Source organism: Opisthocomus hoazin, chromosome 15 (assembly GCF_030867145.1).
Source record: "Opisthocomus hoazin isolate bOpiHoa1 chromosome 15, bOpiHoa1.hap1, whole genome shotgun sequence".
NCBI classification, from domain to species: domain Eukaryota; kingdom Metazoa; phylum Chordata; class Aves; order Opisthocomiformes; family Opisthocomidae; genus Opisthocomus; species Opisthocomus hoazin.
In genome coordinates this window covers 15,986,600-16,003,915 of record NC_134428.1, presented here as the reverse complement: position 1 = coordinate 16,003,915, position 17,316 = coordinate 15,986,600, and the positions used below count along the sequence as shown (strand labels likewise).

Genomic DNA, 17,316 nt, shown 5'->3' with positions numbered 1-17,316 from the left:
TCTTGTTACAAAGGAAGCTCTTATAACAATGTGCAGTGTACAAATGCGCTGAAAGGCTTCAGGTGTAAAAAGTGGCACTGTTCTTGGCTTTAAGACCACGCTATTATCCTGATTGCAAGGCATAGGAGATAAATTCTGTATTTAAAAAAGCAAGAAATATTTCTTGAGAAGACTCTTTTTAAGAGTGGTAGTTATTAAAAACTTCTGGAAAGTCACCCTGCGTCCCTGGGAGACAGATTACCAGGCAGGGGATGGAATCATAGGTGTGTGCAAAATTGCACACAGCTACAGTATGCACCCACACTAATGACAATACATTTTCCAGTTCTTTCCAGTATATTGCTTGCATATCTGTATATGTGATACATTTACCCTACACAAGGCATACAGCATTAATGACATTACTAAGATATGTCCTTGATCCCAAAAAGTGTAGGACACTGTCTGCTAGGTGCTGACCTGCATGAGCTTTCTCAGAGACCAGAGCTGACTCTTCTTTCATGAGAGAAGAGGACAGAAGGATACCAAGGATATGTTTATCACAGTGGATTTCACCAGTGGCACCCCAATTGGACCTCAGGGGTACTCACTGATGCTCAGCCCATCACTGATGTCTAGTTTTGCTCAATTCTTACCTCTCTACTGCTCTTTTACCTTCCCTTCAACTTGTGCTGCCTTTGCTGTCCCTCTCCCTGCTTCCCATTAAACACCAAGTCTTCTGCCTGCTCCATTAATTCTTTATCTCCAATATTTGCCCAGCCAGCTTAACAGTTTTGATTATTATCATGATGAGATAGGGAGACAAAACACCAAAAGAGACAGGGTAAAAACCAAACCAAACCAAACATTCATAGATGCACTGGGTGGGAAATGGAGTGCTCATACCATTCATCCTGGCAATATGCATCATCTAAATTAAAAGCCTAAGCTTCCTAGTACAGAGAGATGTTCTTGTTTGGAAACATCTTCTGGGGCACCTCCTTTCTTCCACTGTCTGTACAGGGAGTTTAGCCTCCTAATTTAGGAAACAGCTACATGAATCCTCCTCCCCACCACACTGAAACCATCCAATAGTAACCACTGCTTTGCGATGATGCAATAAACAGGTAAACCGTGGGGATTAGGGGATTTAACTAAATATTTCTAATGAAAGAAGATAAACATCCCCTAATCCCCATGGCTCACCATGTTTACTGCACCATCTCAAAGCAAGACCTCAACACCTATTCTCTTGTTTGTAACAGTCCCTCTGCACTTTCAGCTCGGACAACGACATCGGCATGTCCTTAAATACATGGGCTGAAGTGCCAGTTAGAGGGTGGGGACTTTGGACTGCTGTATAAACAAGTGCTGCTGCAGATAATGCTGTTTCTTGATCAATATCTACTTTGATCAACTGATCAATGCTTTTTTTTTTTTTTAAAAAGTGCGCTTTACTGCATGGGAAGCTTACAGCTAAATGAACAGTGGCACATGAAGCACTGCTGTGGAAAAGTAGGAAAAGGTCAGCTCACACATGCAAGCCAACAGCAAGCTGAGAGATACCTCATGTATCTGACTGCATGAGAAACCAAACGCAACAAATCAAAGCTTGGTTTAGGGTAGCAGAGGTAGACTCTCTACAACAGTGATTTTAGAAATTACTTGTGCTGATTGAAGAACATTAAAAATAGAAGTGAGACACAAAATTGGATTTTTTCCCATGCTTTCGGAGTTTTTTTTAATTATACTTCTGATAATTATCTGGGTTATCAAAATACCTAGCAGTCCTGTTTATCGGCTAGAACTCCACTGTGCCAGAAAAATGGCCATATGGCCATAACAGCAGTGCTATTCACTTATCAGTCAGTGTAAGGCACCAAAATTTACCATGGCTGTTCCCTGACCCCCAAAATGCATGCAGCTCCTGTACAGAATAACAAGACTTTGACTATGCTTCTCTGTGTCTGTAGATTAAGAACTAGAAGAAACGAGAGTAGCAGCTGAATACCTAGATCCCACAGTGTAATAAAGATCTGGGGTAAATCTGAAGTAAAGTGACAAGAAATTCTACACGAATCTACTAAGGATCTTGTGACATTCATATAACTCCCTGTTTAAAACATCCTCAAAACCTCCCTTGTTTTCACAGACTAAGTACGTTACATATTCCTGCAATAAAGCCATTTTTTTTGTCATCAGAAGGCCATTTCAATTATATAGATGCCTTTCCCTGAGATACTGTGTTATTTCTCCTTCACCACCTACCAACTTACCCTCCAGTGTACAGAAACGCGTCACCTTCTCCGGCATCAGCTTTCCATGCTTGTGCTGACAATACACCTCTGCGATCTCCTGCCGACACTGCTTAGATTTAGACCGGGACATGGCTGAGATTGCCTCTTTGCCCGCTACCTCACACTTTGGTGGTTGGTCGTATCTCAGTTCAGGGGAGCTGTTTCCACTTTTTTTAAAATTATGCTGTCTGGGAGACCTGTGAATGTCCTTCAAATTGTTGTTGTTGCTGCTGGTGCTGTTTTTTCCAGGGTGATCACTGAATTGCACCTCCTCATTGGAGTTCTTCCCCAGCAGCAAGTTCTCCTTCATCTTCTCCTCTTCCAGTTTCTTTCTCAAGTGCTCCTTTTGCTTGCTAAGGGGTTTTTTCACCAGCTCAGACTGGTGTTTTTGCCTCTGAGTCCTGGGAGCAAAGTTACTGTTATCAATATTTTCAAAGTCCTTGGGGACTGAATTTTCATTATTGCTGTCTGTTCGCATTTTCTCTTTCGGTCGGTGGGAAAAATAGCCATCCTATAAATGGGGAGAAAAATTATACTCATCTTACTAAGAATAGTCACATCCCATGCATTACAAGCATTTGTTACATGAAAACATAAATCATTTACAATCAAACATACTGCAAAAAATCCCCATGTTATGGTTCATAACAGAAAGACGGAGCTGAGAGAGGCCTCTGAGCTGCCCAAGTCAGTGCAGGCAACCGTCTCTTGCACCCCCTTCATCGCCAAACCAGAGTTCAACCCCCACCTCTGATGGAGCAGGGAAGTTTCACACAGGTTTATGAGCAATTATTAACCAGAGACTTCACCCTGACACCATTAAAAATCAATGCCAAAACCGACACAGGTTTCCAGGCAGCAAGAGCAGGTCCTTCAACATTTTCCTTCACTCCTTGTGTTAATGACCGCAGCTTGGTATCCCAGGAACTGTCCCATTCCCCTGCAGAAAGCACCGCGTGACTTCATAGCCTGAGCTTTCCTTCAGTGAAGTAACTTTGCTACAAACGAAACCCTGCCTAGTTTTGGGGTTTTTTTGAGTTTCTACATAATAAAACATTGCAGCAGTGTTTTTCCCCCGGCATGTGTTGCAGCTGTGGCAGCAACAAGCCCTGTGTGAGAGGGTGAGCAGCTGCAGATGCTCAGGCTCACAGGGAGGGTCAGAGCCGGGCTCACATATAAGCTCTTCACCACCATGTTCCTCTTCTCCACACTAGGAATGCTTTGGTAAATACACAGACCATAACATTGCAACATTTAAAATATATCATACAGAGGAAAAGGAATAGACCATGTAAAATATTTGTCTGATGCAGAATAATGCTTTGCTTCATGATTTCAGCCCCGCCTCCACCTACTATCATGAGATCTCATTCTAGCCTATCAGCAGCAGAGCAAGTGTACAACACCAAAGAAAAAGGATTATCCCAGGGATCCTAGAGACAACAGAGAACATGGAAATCTGCCCTAGAAAATACATGACAGACTAGAACAAAACCAAGGGGCACTTTTACGTGTATATTACTATCAAATGGGAACCCGTCTGATAGCCAGGCATGGACAAGGTTGAGCTACCTTTGCTCCAACCGCAGAAACTAGTCCTCAGGCTAGTGGGGGACACAAATTTTAGACCTGTGGAACAGGAAATATCTCCATTTATTAAAGTGATCAGTAGCAAATTAAATCAATGGGGATTATTAAAACATCTGAAGACAGGAGTATAAATATTGATAGCCTTTTTGAGACTGTCTTGTTTTCTTTCCACTTGTAAAAGACTTAACCACCAAAAATCAGAGGCTGGTAAATGACAGCGTCCACTAACGATGACTGATGGGAGCCACTCTTAGCACCTATGAACAACATTTTGTATTCAAAACATTTTACCAGTATTAGCTAATTGTTTCGCACATCTCTTCTGCTAGGAACTATTTAACAGTCAGGTTCTGCAGAGAAAGGAGAGGGAGATAATGACTTATCCAGGGCCACACGGGAAGTCAGTATCTCAGTATCACTTTGACCTGTGCAGCTCAGCAATGAGAAATGTTTGAATAGTTTATTCATTAGAAGATGTGGTTCTGTGAGTGAAGTGACTCTCTCACCACGAATATTTCCAGCTCGCAAGTAGCTTTAGCTATCAGACATAGAGGAATGCAGAGACCTTTTTTTTTTTTAAAAAAACAAAACAAAACAAAACCAACAAACAACACCTCCCCCCCAACCCAAACCACAAACCAAAACCCAAATGTTTTTGCAAGAAAATATTTCTAGTTTGGAGAGAACGTATCTTTAAAAAAAAATTATCTTTCTAATTTTTAAGGGCATGCACAAAATTATTTTTTCTTTTTTTTTAAGGAGAAAAAATAATAGCATTATTTATAGAATCATAGAATCATTTAGGTTGAGAAACACCCTTAAGATCATCGAGTCCAACCGTAAACCTAACACTACCAAGTCCGCCACTAAATCATGTCCTTAAGTGCCACATCTACAACTCTTTTTAATACCTCCAGGGATGGTAACTCCACCACTTCCCTGGGCAACCTGTTCCAATGCTTGACAACCCTTTCGGTGAAGAAATTTTTCCTAATATCCAAACTAAACCTCCCCGGGTGCAACTTGAGGCCATTCCCTCTTGTCCTGTCACTCATTATGTGGGAGAAGATACTGACATCCACCTCGCTACAACCTCCTTTCAGGTAGTTGTAGAGAGAGATAAGGTCTCCCCTCAGCCTCCTTATCCAGTTCCCTGAGCCATCCTTCATCAGACTTGTGCTCTAGACCCTTCACCAGCTTTATTGCTCTTCTTTGGACACGAAACAGAAAACAAAACCAACAAAAAATAGTGTCAAGACAGCCTTCATTCCTATGAATGACCAAACCAAACAAAAAAACTCAAACCACAATTATTTGCATAGCCCAGCTCCCTTCACTTAGCCTACATCTCCAATGCATCTTCAAAGAAAAAGAGCCCTCCAAACCCAGCAGCAACCTGCAAATAGAGCAAGACAAATGTAAAGCTTATTAACATCATACCCAAAACATCTCCACTGTGGTGCCGCTGCTCTGAGACTTCAGATGTTTGACAGTTGTCATGTTCCCTTTACTGTTCAGCGAACTCCAAAACCTCAGCTTAGTTACGCCACTTGTATATTTTGACTTACTTTATTTTAATGCACTTGGATCTTGGATTTGTATATGTGAAATAGCTCAGAAACTTTAATTGTTGTGCTGTCATATCTTGTCTAAGCTGGTGTCAGAATTCATCTTTTTTCCTCATCAAATAATTAAATGCAAGATGCCCTGCACTCTTGTGCATATATACCTGTATGCGTGTGTATATATGTATATATATGGCTATGTATAGACATATACACACAGCTATATGCCTAATTTAGATTACACTGACCACAAAGAATCATAACAAACACACAGCCATCACCCTTTACCACATACATACTGTTCCCCTTTTTAACAGAAGGACATTGTACCAGCCCTCCAATGTAGGCAGAAACACATAGAGCTATCTGGAGTTGCAGATACCTGGAGGTATAAACGAGAATAACTAAATGAGATGCAAAACGGTTGAGGTAAATCTGTGTTGATGGTGCAATCTATAACCAAGCAGGTCACCCAGGGCTTTCCCTTGTCTCTTTCAACTGTTTTGATACAGTTTAATACAAGAGGCATCCAAGATGCTATTAATTTCATGAATATAAATTTTATACCCCAAACACAGCTGAGCTATTCTTTGTAAGTAGTCCTTAAAGCTCAGCAGGTTAATTATGTGAAATACATAGGAAACTATGAAAGAGCAAATGCGAACTTTATTTGTTGGGTTTCAACAGCAGCAGTGTGCTGAGAGCTACAGGGACGCCACTCCACAGTAATGCAAAGCATCCCTTGTAGGTAGTTTTCATTGTCAATACCGTTCAAAGTACTTTTTATCTGTTAACTGGAGCATTCCACCATGCTGCAACTTAGAGCCCAATATACCTAGCTGCAATGATGGGGGGATTGGGTGGGGGGGTGGGTGGAGGGAACTGTCTTCTTTATTAAACTCCTTCCAACATCTCTAAAGGCGCTGCCGTGCAACATTGCCTCTCGCAGTCTGACTCTTGCTAAATGATTTTTCTCCTTAAGCTAAAAAAAAAAAAAAATCCTAATCTGTACAGCAAATGGCATGTTGATAAAGGGGAAAGGAAGGGAGGGGACATGTTCACTGTTGCTGGTTTTTCACAGTAATTCTTATTACCCACAAATGAGACGTTGGCCTGAACCAGAGCGACAGGCACACACCCTCCCGTGCCCTGAGGAGTGCATAGCCCTGCCCACGCTCTGCCCTCCTGCCCTATCCAAATCTCTCTGTAGCTTGACAAAGCCTCAAAGGATGAGGTTTGGGCCGGTTCCTGTTTCAAACAGCATCTGACATGATACTTATGTGGTGTTTTGCTCGGGATCTTCGCTCTCCATGTCACCACCCCTGCATCCACGAGCAGTTAAGCTGCGCAGCTCCCCTGGGACCCGCTGAGGCTGTAGCTCTGGGTGTTTAAGCAAGCGTTCCCACCCGGCTAATGCACTATGCACACAGAGAGGGATAGAAAGCTGTGATGAAACCTCAGGAGAAAAAAGCAAAATAAACAGCAGATTTACTTGTGTACAGTTCACCTCTTTAAACTGTTTTCCTCCTTCAAGTGCTTTGTCCCCCTCTGGGAAATGCTCTTCCAAGTCTACATGCTGGAATTTGAAAAGACAAATGGATTTTAAATGCTTCAAAGGCAGATGCAAAACTAAGCTCAGCTGTAACTCTTCCCTGGCCACTGGGACAGCAAACACCACAAAACCTTACCCTCACGGAGGACACCTGGTATCTGCAGTGATGTCTCTTTGGAAGCAGCAAGGACTAAAAATAAAGCACAGTCTGTAGAACAACTGCACCAACCAAGAGCTATAGATATACATTGAAAAATAAGGACATGTAACATATACCACAGTTGAACAGTCTAATTCCAGCCTTATGCGATCCCACACCTGTTGTTGCAAGTGTTAAATGCCACAAAACCAGAAATCTCCACCCACCTTTAATCTGCATTTCTCTCTCACAATATCCTTCATCAAAGTCAAGCGTGATTTTTATGGTGTAATGATTTCAAGACAGAATCCATACATGATAGCAAAACGTACATGTTTGCAATGCAGGGGAAATGAAGCTCAGCATTCTGAGCTTAAAACAGCAGCACCTGCTGACAATAAATTGTGTTCATTTGTGAAGTTCAGGGGTACGAACAAAAGCAGCACATCTGGTTTTCAGCTGGCTACAGAAGGATAGGCTATACTTGCTTTGCAATGTTTAATTTTTACGGTGCTGGATTAAGTGCAGACTTTATTTGCCATGGATGTCTAAGACATCCAAGTCAGGACAAAGTCATCCCAGAGAAAGCTGATCTTGAAACCAGGTGTTCCTCATTGTGACCACAGCATGGGATGTACATCAGCAGGTTTGCTGTTTCAAACATCACCTTTTTCAACTTTTGTCTAGCTGTTTGTTAGTAGCATCTTCTTATCTCTCTTTGTGTTTGCAAATCACATTAAATACACTGAAAAAATGGAAGGTTATACAATGACCAGATTAGAAGCAGAGTGCCTATAAATATAGCCTGTATGTGTCCACAAAGATGAAAGCAGTATTTTCAAACCAACACCTGATGCTGCTATTTTTTTGTTGTTGTATAGACTTCATGTCATCTACAGGACACACAACAAAGTTAATATGGAAAGCATCATTTTGGTCATTGCAATAGAGTAATTCTCTTTAGAACAGACACAGATCAGAAGATGCTCTATCAAAAGTCAGCTCATTTGGGAGGCTACCCTATAAAAATTACCCAATATTACAGGTCTCAAACACAACACATGCCACCCAAAAGCATGTCTTTCAACTGTGCTTCCACTACACTCCTGGCCAAACACTCCCTTTCTGTGTGATCCTACACATGCTTCTCTGGTGGCCCCAGAGTGACACGGCTTACCCTTGGGTGCCAGCAGCGAAAATGGTGCACCCTTCCTGCTGGAGTTTGTGTCTGTAGCTCAGCAACGACCCACTCCTCCTCCCAACACCAAGGAAAGCCATTCCACTCTCGCAGAGAAGCGCAGGATCAGGTCAAAGTATTTTTTCCTATGTTTTAAAAGCCAACTCTGTTTATAGCCTTTATAAAGAAAACTTTGGAGACTTATCATCACTTTGTAGCACCATATTTCAAAGTTCACTTGTGACACTGTGCATATCTATCGCAGAACACTGGCCTGTGAGAAGGATTTCCAGAAACAGAAATTTTCAGTCCTAACTTTATCTAGTTCTCAGAGGGTACACAGAGAGGTTAACTGTTGAGTACTCAATGGTAACAGTCCTGGCAGGGAGAGTTTTAATGACCGTGGGAGCTCTTCTGCGCGTATACACGTTACAATTTAGCAATAACAAGCAAATACTCCCAAACTGGGAAAGAACAGTCCGTACCCAGGAGTGTGCATGAGATCATTGCTAATTACATACCAATTGACATTGATGCTAAAAATAACAGTATAACATTAATGCAAAAATAACATTTTAAGCTCAGAGTCATTGCATGTAATAAGAGAGTTTGAATTCTGCTCCAAACTCCACTCCTTGTTGAACGCACGGGTTTTAACTCTCCAAACTCCACCTTTAGTGTGTTTTATTGAAATCTTTTACACAAAATGTATGCTCTTTGCTATATTGGCCACTATACCTACGGTGACTGAAGGTCTGGGGCTCAGGTACTGTGAGCTTGATTGAATTCAAAGTCCCAGCTATCTCAGAAGAGAATGCCAGGGTTCCTGCAGAGATGGAGATAGAGCCTCTGTGATCTACTGAGAAGGCCATGGAATAAATGGATGCTGTCACCTACTACAGACCCAGCAGCAGCTGCTGCTCACTGTATGTAGCACAAATACAGAGAATTTGGAAGAACTTTACAGCAATCTGTAACAACCAATGGATTTTAATGACAGCCTGTTAACTCTCTCCAAAGCTTTCGCATGTACAACACGCACCTGGCTCAGGCAGACCCCAGGTAGTTTACATACCTGCAGATCGTCTCTCTCCACACATTTTTCACTTGCATCTGTCATACATATTTACCTCTAAGTTAAGTATATTCAAGCATAAATGCGCATTTGGGTTTGCCCCACTGAGAAAATCTAGGTCACAAATTCTCATGTAATCTTTCAGGTACAGTTCCGTATCCTGTGTGCTAAAGGCAGGAGGTGAAAGACTATGGCTGCAATATTGACCAAGGGAAAACACCACTAAACCAGCATGCTCTCTGTGGGGCTTGCTGCTGTAAGACCAGAATACACTACAACGCCATTAGGAACCAACTCGCATCGTTTCAGACGAACCCTGGAAGGGGTGCCTCTGCCAACAGCCAGGATTAGGCGATATGACTGTTACTCTGCAATACGCAAAAAACCAGCACCAGACCAATTTCAAATCTGCTTTCAGAGAAACAACCTAATGTGCATATAAATCAGCAGAGACACAAACATCAGAGGCCTGATGTGCACCAGCTCTGCAGACAGCAAGGGCACACAGACTGCCTGTCTGAGGGATCCAACTCAAGAGAGCAAACCCAAGAGGAAGAGCCCATACCATGCAGGTAGGCACCGCTCCAGCATCATCCACTACTTGCCTGAGGAAATACAGTGCCCCTAGAAGGCTCCTTTCATAGGGGCCTTATAAGGAGAGTTAAAGAAAACCCTAATCAGTTCACAAAGGCACACAATAAGAGCTTGCATATCTCTGCAAAAGGTGTTCATTGCATTGTGCAGAGCATCTCCTCCCAACTATAAGAAAACGCTCCCTTCTCAGGAAAAGTTATTCAGTGTATGATTTCTGTTATCAAGGAAGTCCTATAAATACTACACAGATGGATGGACCATATGCAATCAAGCTCTGAATGGCAAATGTTCACTGTTTCCGTTTATCCGACACAACTGATTTTCTCCCTAGCACGAAGGGATTTGCTGTCTTTTTGTACTGAGAACATATTCTCACATTCCTCCCCTGGCAAAGCTTGCTACCTTAAAGACACAGCAAAACAAACCAGAAATATGCATATGCATACACTGAGTAACAATGAAACACACCGACCTTCCTCTAAATACAAAGTACCAGACATACTGGCCTTTAGGGCCAGGTATAAATCAAACTCCTGTATGATAAAAAACTAGATTTTTTTTTTCCCTTCTGTCACATAATAAAATATGTAACAATTCTTGATCACATGTGAAAATATGCCATCACTGGGCAGTCATGCAGGATCACGCATGTCTGAGACCAGATGAGCACCCAGAACTGGTGCAGACACTGGCCACTTTGCTGGGGTGAGCTGTGCTGTTGCAGGCTCCAAACCAGCTCACAACTCAAGTAGGTGGTGAATAGCTTCAAAATCTGCATCATATGTCAAAGGCTCGAAGACACCTGGTCAGTTTTTACAGGGCCATTTATTTTACCTGTCCTGTGACTAAGCAGAATTTAAACAGCACTATGAGAAGATAACTAAAACAAGTTTCTGTTCAATATTAATTACAGCTCTATGGCATATTATTTTGTAATGCTTGTTAATTATTCAATAATGATACCTTCCAACTGCCAGAGGAGTCAGAGGATGGGACCTCCACAAGCAAGGGCTGCTCTTAGACTAAATTTTTCTTTTGTGTTCTACCCTTTCCGTACTTGAGGGCTGTTTCTTGTTTGAAATCAAAACCTTTCCCCCCAGCAGAACTACAAACATTAAGCTATGGTCTTCAGAACAAGAGCAGAAATTATAAATACTACTCATACTCCAGTGGGCTCAAAAATCCAATTTCATCCCCTTTTTTCCTAAGCAGCTGGGCACCCGTCTACCTTGGCACATAGCCAAAGAAACTTTTTCAGACTACCCGTTCCATGGGCAGCTGCAGGCAGCCAAACTGAGGAGCCTGGCAGCTTTAGCCCCACAGCTGATTACCAGGGCCATCATGGGAAGCAGCTATGCTCTATTCTCCTTCTCTGCAAGAGTCCGAGAAAAAACATCTTTCTCCATTACAGTAAAGCAAAACTACAGGACATTTGCCTGGAATTGTCCAAACGCTCAGTCTTCTGCTAGAACCATACAGATGTATGGTCACCATCAGAACTAAAATAAATAATAATTAAAAAAAAAAAGTCACAGCAAAGAATTGCTAAGTAGGAGAATGGGTTAGATCCTCTCTCACTTCCCACTGTCAGACCAAGCAAGCCCATTCCCTGGGATGATCGAGCGTGCGGGGCTGACACACTGCTGGCTCTGCAGGAGCTTCGGGCACCTCAGCTGTGTGCTGCAGCCCACCATGGTCCAGAGGCTGCGCAGCACAGCAGGTATCATCTCCTGTGCTCAACGGCACGGATTTTGACATCCTTCAGAAGGCCACTGGGTCAAGGAAGGTGTTTTCCCAGTTAGGGTAGGAGCCTTCCAATACAAAATCAATACCTGATTGTTGCCAGTTCTACCACATCCACATCTTTCAAACTAAAAAACAATCATTGCTCTGCCCGAAGTCATCGCGCAGCTGCAGGGATGCAGACATCCTGTTGTGCCATCAAAACGCACAAGAAGTTGTGAACTTTAATCGAGGAGCTGGTTGATGTGCCATGAGACACTTGGAAAACTAGTACTTTTGGCAGGTTTGGACAAAAGCATGGCCAAAGAGAACAGATGGAGAAAAGACAACAGATGTTAATGTAGTTAGATTTTTCTGTATGTTTTTCCATTTCACTGCATTAAGTACATTGTACTTTAATTGTCAGTGGATGAAGACTTGTAAGAAACATTTTATGAGAAATATATTAAGTTACTTTATGCCTGACATTAAAGAGGGAGATACAAAAGGTGAAAACAGACTTACTGACTTTGAACTTGCAAGCTGGTAAAGACATAATTGTTTCAAATACAGTCCTTTCTGTTATGTAAAAAGACTATGAGAAAAAGCAATCATTTGGGTTAGAAGGGCTATTTTGATACTTGAAAAAGCATCAGTCCTTCAGCATTCAGCACTAGCTAATACTTACGGGCACTGCTAGCCCAAAACTACTGTTACACTTGCATTTCAAGGCTTCAGAGTAACACGCGGACCACCACAAAGCGCACAGATACAAGTGACCCCTCACTGGAACATCTGCATCGGTAAGTGATTGTTTGGAGGATTATTTTTCCTTTCCTTTCCAAAAATGTTACCATTGATTTTTGTTTTTTCTTAACATCAACTTCAGCAGCTTGTTCCAAAACACTAGAAGCAACATTGTAAAAATATCATTAATAGAAGTTGCTTTTTTTCCTTATTGCATACATAACATTTGTACATTAAGGAAAGAAATTCTGGTTTGAAATACAACGAAAACAGCTTCAAAACTTTGGCTGCTTTCCTCAAAAGAGTTTTTCTGTTTCTTGCTAACATATGACTTTGAGAGTGATTTAGATTAGGGAGTAAAACAATATTGTACCCCTCAAGAGACCAAACAGATTTTCACATTGGCTCCAGCTTATCACAGTAACTGTATGAAAAGTCATACTGTATTAACAGCAATTTGGAATGTTCATCTGGTTATTAAAAAATTTGGAATACTGCTAGAGGGAGCTACGAAAACACACATCCATAGTATTTCAAAAATTGACAGCTTTGTTTTCTGCTTATTTGAACTTCGCAGGAAAATTTGTACTTACACAGGAAGACACCACAGACTAGTCAAATTTATTCAAACTGTAACAGAACTTGATCTGTAACCAGTAACTGCCCCCACTTTACGCATATTGTTCCCTTTCAAATGGTGCTTGATCTCTTCAACAGACTCCAGACGAATGCATACAGCCCTTCTCTTGGCAAAGGTCCCTCCCAGTCAAATTCACCAACTGTATCATCAACACTAACTCAGTTCAGGCAGGCTTTTTTGCCTGGATATACACACATACTCACACACACATCATATAATGGTTTCTGCCTCTGCTTTGCAGCGCAGTTAGCTCTGCTTCGGTGTGGGCAAGGGAATCCATCCTTGTATGACACGACACATTGCTCCACTCCCAGGCAAACAAACCATCAGAAGACCGTTCACTTTGAGAAACTGTCCCAGAACATCTACCAGTGTAATTAAGCCTCCTGGATGCATCTCGGCTTAACCACATCTTTAAACATAGTTCACCAGCTAACTAGGAAAGAGATGAAGGAGGACTGGCCTGACAGTGCAAAATGCGGCTTCAGAGGAAGCTCAGGAAAACTCTGGAGGTTTATTTTCCTACAGCCTTTTCCCAAGAGAAAGTGGATCTTACAGTCCTTCCAACAAAGAGTTCAGACATGAAGGAGCTTACAAAGAAGTCAGCACTTTCTCAAGGGAAAGGTAATTTAAGTGACTCTTTATTACTTTGTGGTCCTTGAACAGGGCCCTCAGCATTTGAAAACTCAGTTTTGTAGAGTAGCAGGAGATACTAACACCCCACAATTTTTTAATAGGCATAGGGCTACTCATGCTATTCTCATTCCTTCCTGAGAGGGTTTCACCCAAGGAGTGGCATGGCATGGCACAGCACAATGTCTGTGTCTGCATGGGGCTGGGCATTGGGCTTACATGACGACATCTTCTGGGGCATGGGACAGGAATTCAGCAGGTGAGATCAAGAGAGGTATATCTACATAGTTGTTTCTCATGGTGTTTATTATAATACTGAAATGAAAATGTGATATTCTGTGGTTTTAATTATCATCAAATTGTACTGCTTCGTTATTTGAGAAGGGTGCCCCAGAGAGATCATATATAGATAAATAACACAAAATAAGTATAGGAGTAAGGTCAATCATTTGAGTGTTCAGAATACAAACACGATAACCACATTGAATATCTATTATCAGCCAATCTATTCATCAATTTTTTTTCCTATCTCCCCCTCTCAGCGACCCATCCAATAAAAAAATAACAGAGCTTATCTGAACTGAATTCCTCTGCTTTCGTCTCCATTTCTTTCATCCAAAATTCAGCCAATATAGACTTTATATCTTTCAAAGCAGTAGCAAACACCTCGAATTTCTTCCTGGTGACTTGTTCTTAACTAGATTCCAACAAACTTATCTGGAGGCCTATTCTAACTCAAATCTAAACAATCTCAGGCAGCCCAGGGTGAACTGCCGAGACACAAAATAGGATCTCTGGCAGCTATAGAAATTAAACATAATTAAAATATGGATGGTGGAAACCAAAGACATCCTCACATACAAATGAAAACATTCTTGTAAAATACGGTCAGTTTAGCACAAATGTACTCAACCCTTAATTAGGTAGAAAATCTATTTAGGTTAATATAATGCAAAGAATAATGATGAACTTCAGGATTACATTTTGTTACTTGGAGGGAAAAAAGCAACACAAATAAATGGGAAGTAATTGGAGCTTATTTAATAGTCTCAAGACTATCAGCTTGAACAACTATAATCATTAAAGACCCTGCAGTGATCTTCTACTGATAAACATTGCTAAATCAGAATTACAATGCGACAAGCATGAAGAGTTAATATGAGCAGCACTAAAATTAATACATTCATTCACATCTCTTTTCACGTGCCCAGCGCCACAGGAAGTCTCTGAACCAAGCATGCAGGAATGAAAGCCCTCCATCTTTCCTCTCATTTCGGGTGAGACTGAAATACAAACACTTCAATATGCACGCTTACTGCAGGGTGACGGCAGAGGAGTAGCAGTTATCCAGTGCTGGATATATGGCAACCCATAGTTTTGTATTATGGGGCCCAAATATATTATCCTGTATCTACTAATCGAAATGAGCGCCAAACAGACCCTTTCATGTAAGTGTAGAGCACTGCTCCTGGACCCTAAGTACTGGGAGGAATCGTTGGACATTCGTAACACTTGCTTGTAGTACGCATCAAGCACCACTTCTTGCTAGTGAAAGACAAAATCTACTCCTATCATTTCATTTCTACCCATGGAGGTCAGGCTACTCCTAACCAACTCGTGTCTCGCCTGTCCATTCCCCTGAACAGGAAGAGGTAGCAGTGCAGAAAGACTGTCTCTGTTACTGTTCTTTCTCCAAGGACTGCCTCGAGGTCACTGTTCTCATGAGTTGTTCCAGAGCTGCTCCACAGCTTTCTGTGCAACTCTGTCTTGGCCATCCTTGCTGTGCTGGTAAAGCACTAACCAGGTGCAGGCAGGCGCATTTTTCACAGCAGCCTTGTGCTGGGCAACAGGGAAATGCTCTGTCCCATCAAAATCACATATGGTTTGCATCCAACAGCCAAATTTTCTGCCTATATAAACTGGCATGATTCCTGTAGGTTCATGGATGTGTGCTAGGCAGTGCTAGGAGATGATTTTAAAAAATCACTTTTTCCCTATAAATTGAAAGCTTATACATGGATGTTAATCCTGGAAGGTGTCCTGTCCTCTTGGTCACTGGGCAGACTTCCAGACCCATGACAAAGCAACTCAGGAAATGGCATTTTTAGATACCAGTTTGTATCTTCACAAAAGCTTCTTCTGCAAGATCAGTAAGTTACATTAATAAAATAAAATTTGAAAAGGCCAGAGGCTATTATTACAGTCTCTGCCACATGCCTCCTTAGCTCTCCTGTCAGTAGTTCAGCCTTCCTGAAAATTCAGCCCAGGACCCAGCCTCGGCAAGGGTTACTTAAGGTGTACTGCATTCTCTGTTCTTGCAAATGCATTGACTAAGAGCTATACTCAAATGAGCAGTTTTAACAGCGTGATGAAACACAACAGAGTTTTGGGGTTAAAAGGTGTAGCAGAATACAGATTTCCAACACCAAAAAAAGATGCACCTTAAGTTGTCATTTTATTGGCTCCAGTAAAGATCTTGAAGAATACAGGCATTAGTAGAAGCTATCAAAAAGTTTTCCAGGAAATTGCCCTCCACCCTTACTTGAATGGATATTCATTTTGCAGACCAAAACCTTTTTCTGTACCGCACTAAACATGTTGATTACATTTGAGCCAAACACCAGACTGTACAGTACCCTATTTTCTTTAGCCACCTAACAGCCTTTCAATCATGCTGTAAGTACAGTGCTGTCGAAACAGTGATTTGTAATTACACTGCATTTAACAATGGTCATATTCCCATAACTCCCCACTTATAATTATGTCAGAAACAAGAATCACTCCATGCACAGCCAATGATCATATCCCAGCATATACACATCCTCAGCTGACAGAACTAGATCAACAGCACAGCATAATGTTAACTTAGTCACTATTCATAGACACGTCATGCAGAGAACTCAAATCACAGGATACTGCATTGTTTTAACTAACATCATTATGTTAGTTAAAACATAAATATATGTTTTATATACATATATTTTTTGTATATATACATCACAAAAATAGTTCTTTCTAAGGGAAACCACTGGCCTTGCAACTAAGCCAAAGGTTTATTTACAATCAGCAGTTTTTCATGTGATCTAAAAAAACCTTTATCTCAGGGACCTTAAGGAAGTATACCAGCGTCTTCTGAAAGCATGTGGAAATTCAAGTCCTATTTTATGCTTTTACACTCTTGGTGGACACATAATTCAGTAATCTCTTTCATGCAACAAATCTGCAATGTCTTCCTTTACAAGGTGGCTAGTCACACTTTACGGACAGTGAGCCCAGTGTCTTTGCGGGGACAGACTCAGGTATATAATGCTGTACAATGGCAGAACACAGCAGCATAAGCAATACCCTCCTTCAGGCCCTGACTCTGAACGCTCTCCAGTGCCTCTTTTGGAGCCTTCCCTAACTCTTGGCCAAGTTTTAAAGCTGGTACTCAGTCCTCCATCCTATGACCTTGGTCTGTCTTACAGGGTCAAAATTGGGGCAACGGGCACAAACTGAAGCACAGGAAGTTCCAGCTGAACATAAGGAAGAACTTCATTTTGAGGGTGACAGAGCATTAGAACAGGTTGCCCAGAGAGGTTGCAGAGTCTCCTTCTCTGGAGATAC

The 17,316-nt window shown here is 41.6% G+C and overlaps 1 protein-coding gene across 2 annotated transcripts in view; it reads right to left on the bottom strand.

Moving 5' to 3' along the window:
- The window catches only part of XYLT1 (xylosyltransferase 1), a 218,439-nt gene that overhangs the window by 103,866 nt on the left and 97,257 nt on the right, over window positions 1–17,316 (bottom strand). For both annotated transcript variants that reach the window (XM_075436455.1, XM_075436456.1), the window contains exon 2: window positions 2,256–2,787. In XM_075436455.1, coding sequence (XP_075292570.1) covers window positions 2,256–2,787 — 532 coding nt within the window. The remainder of the gene's footprint in view (window positions 1–2,255; window positions 2,788–17,316) is intronic.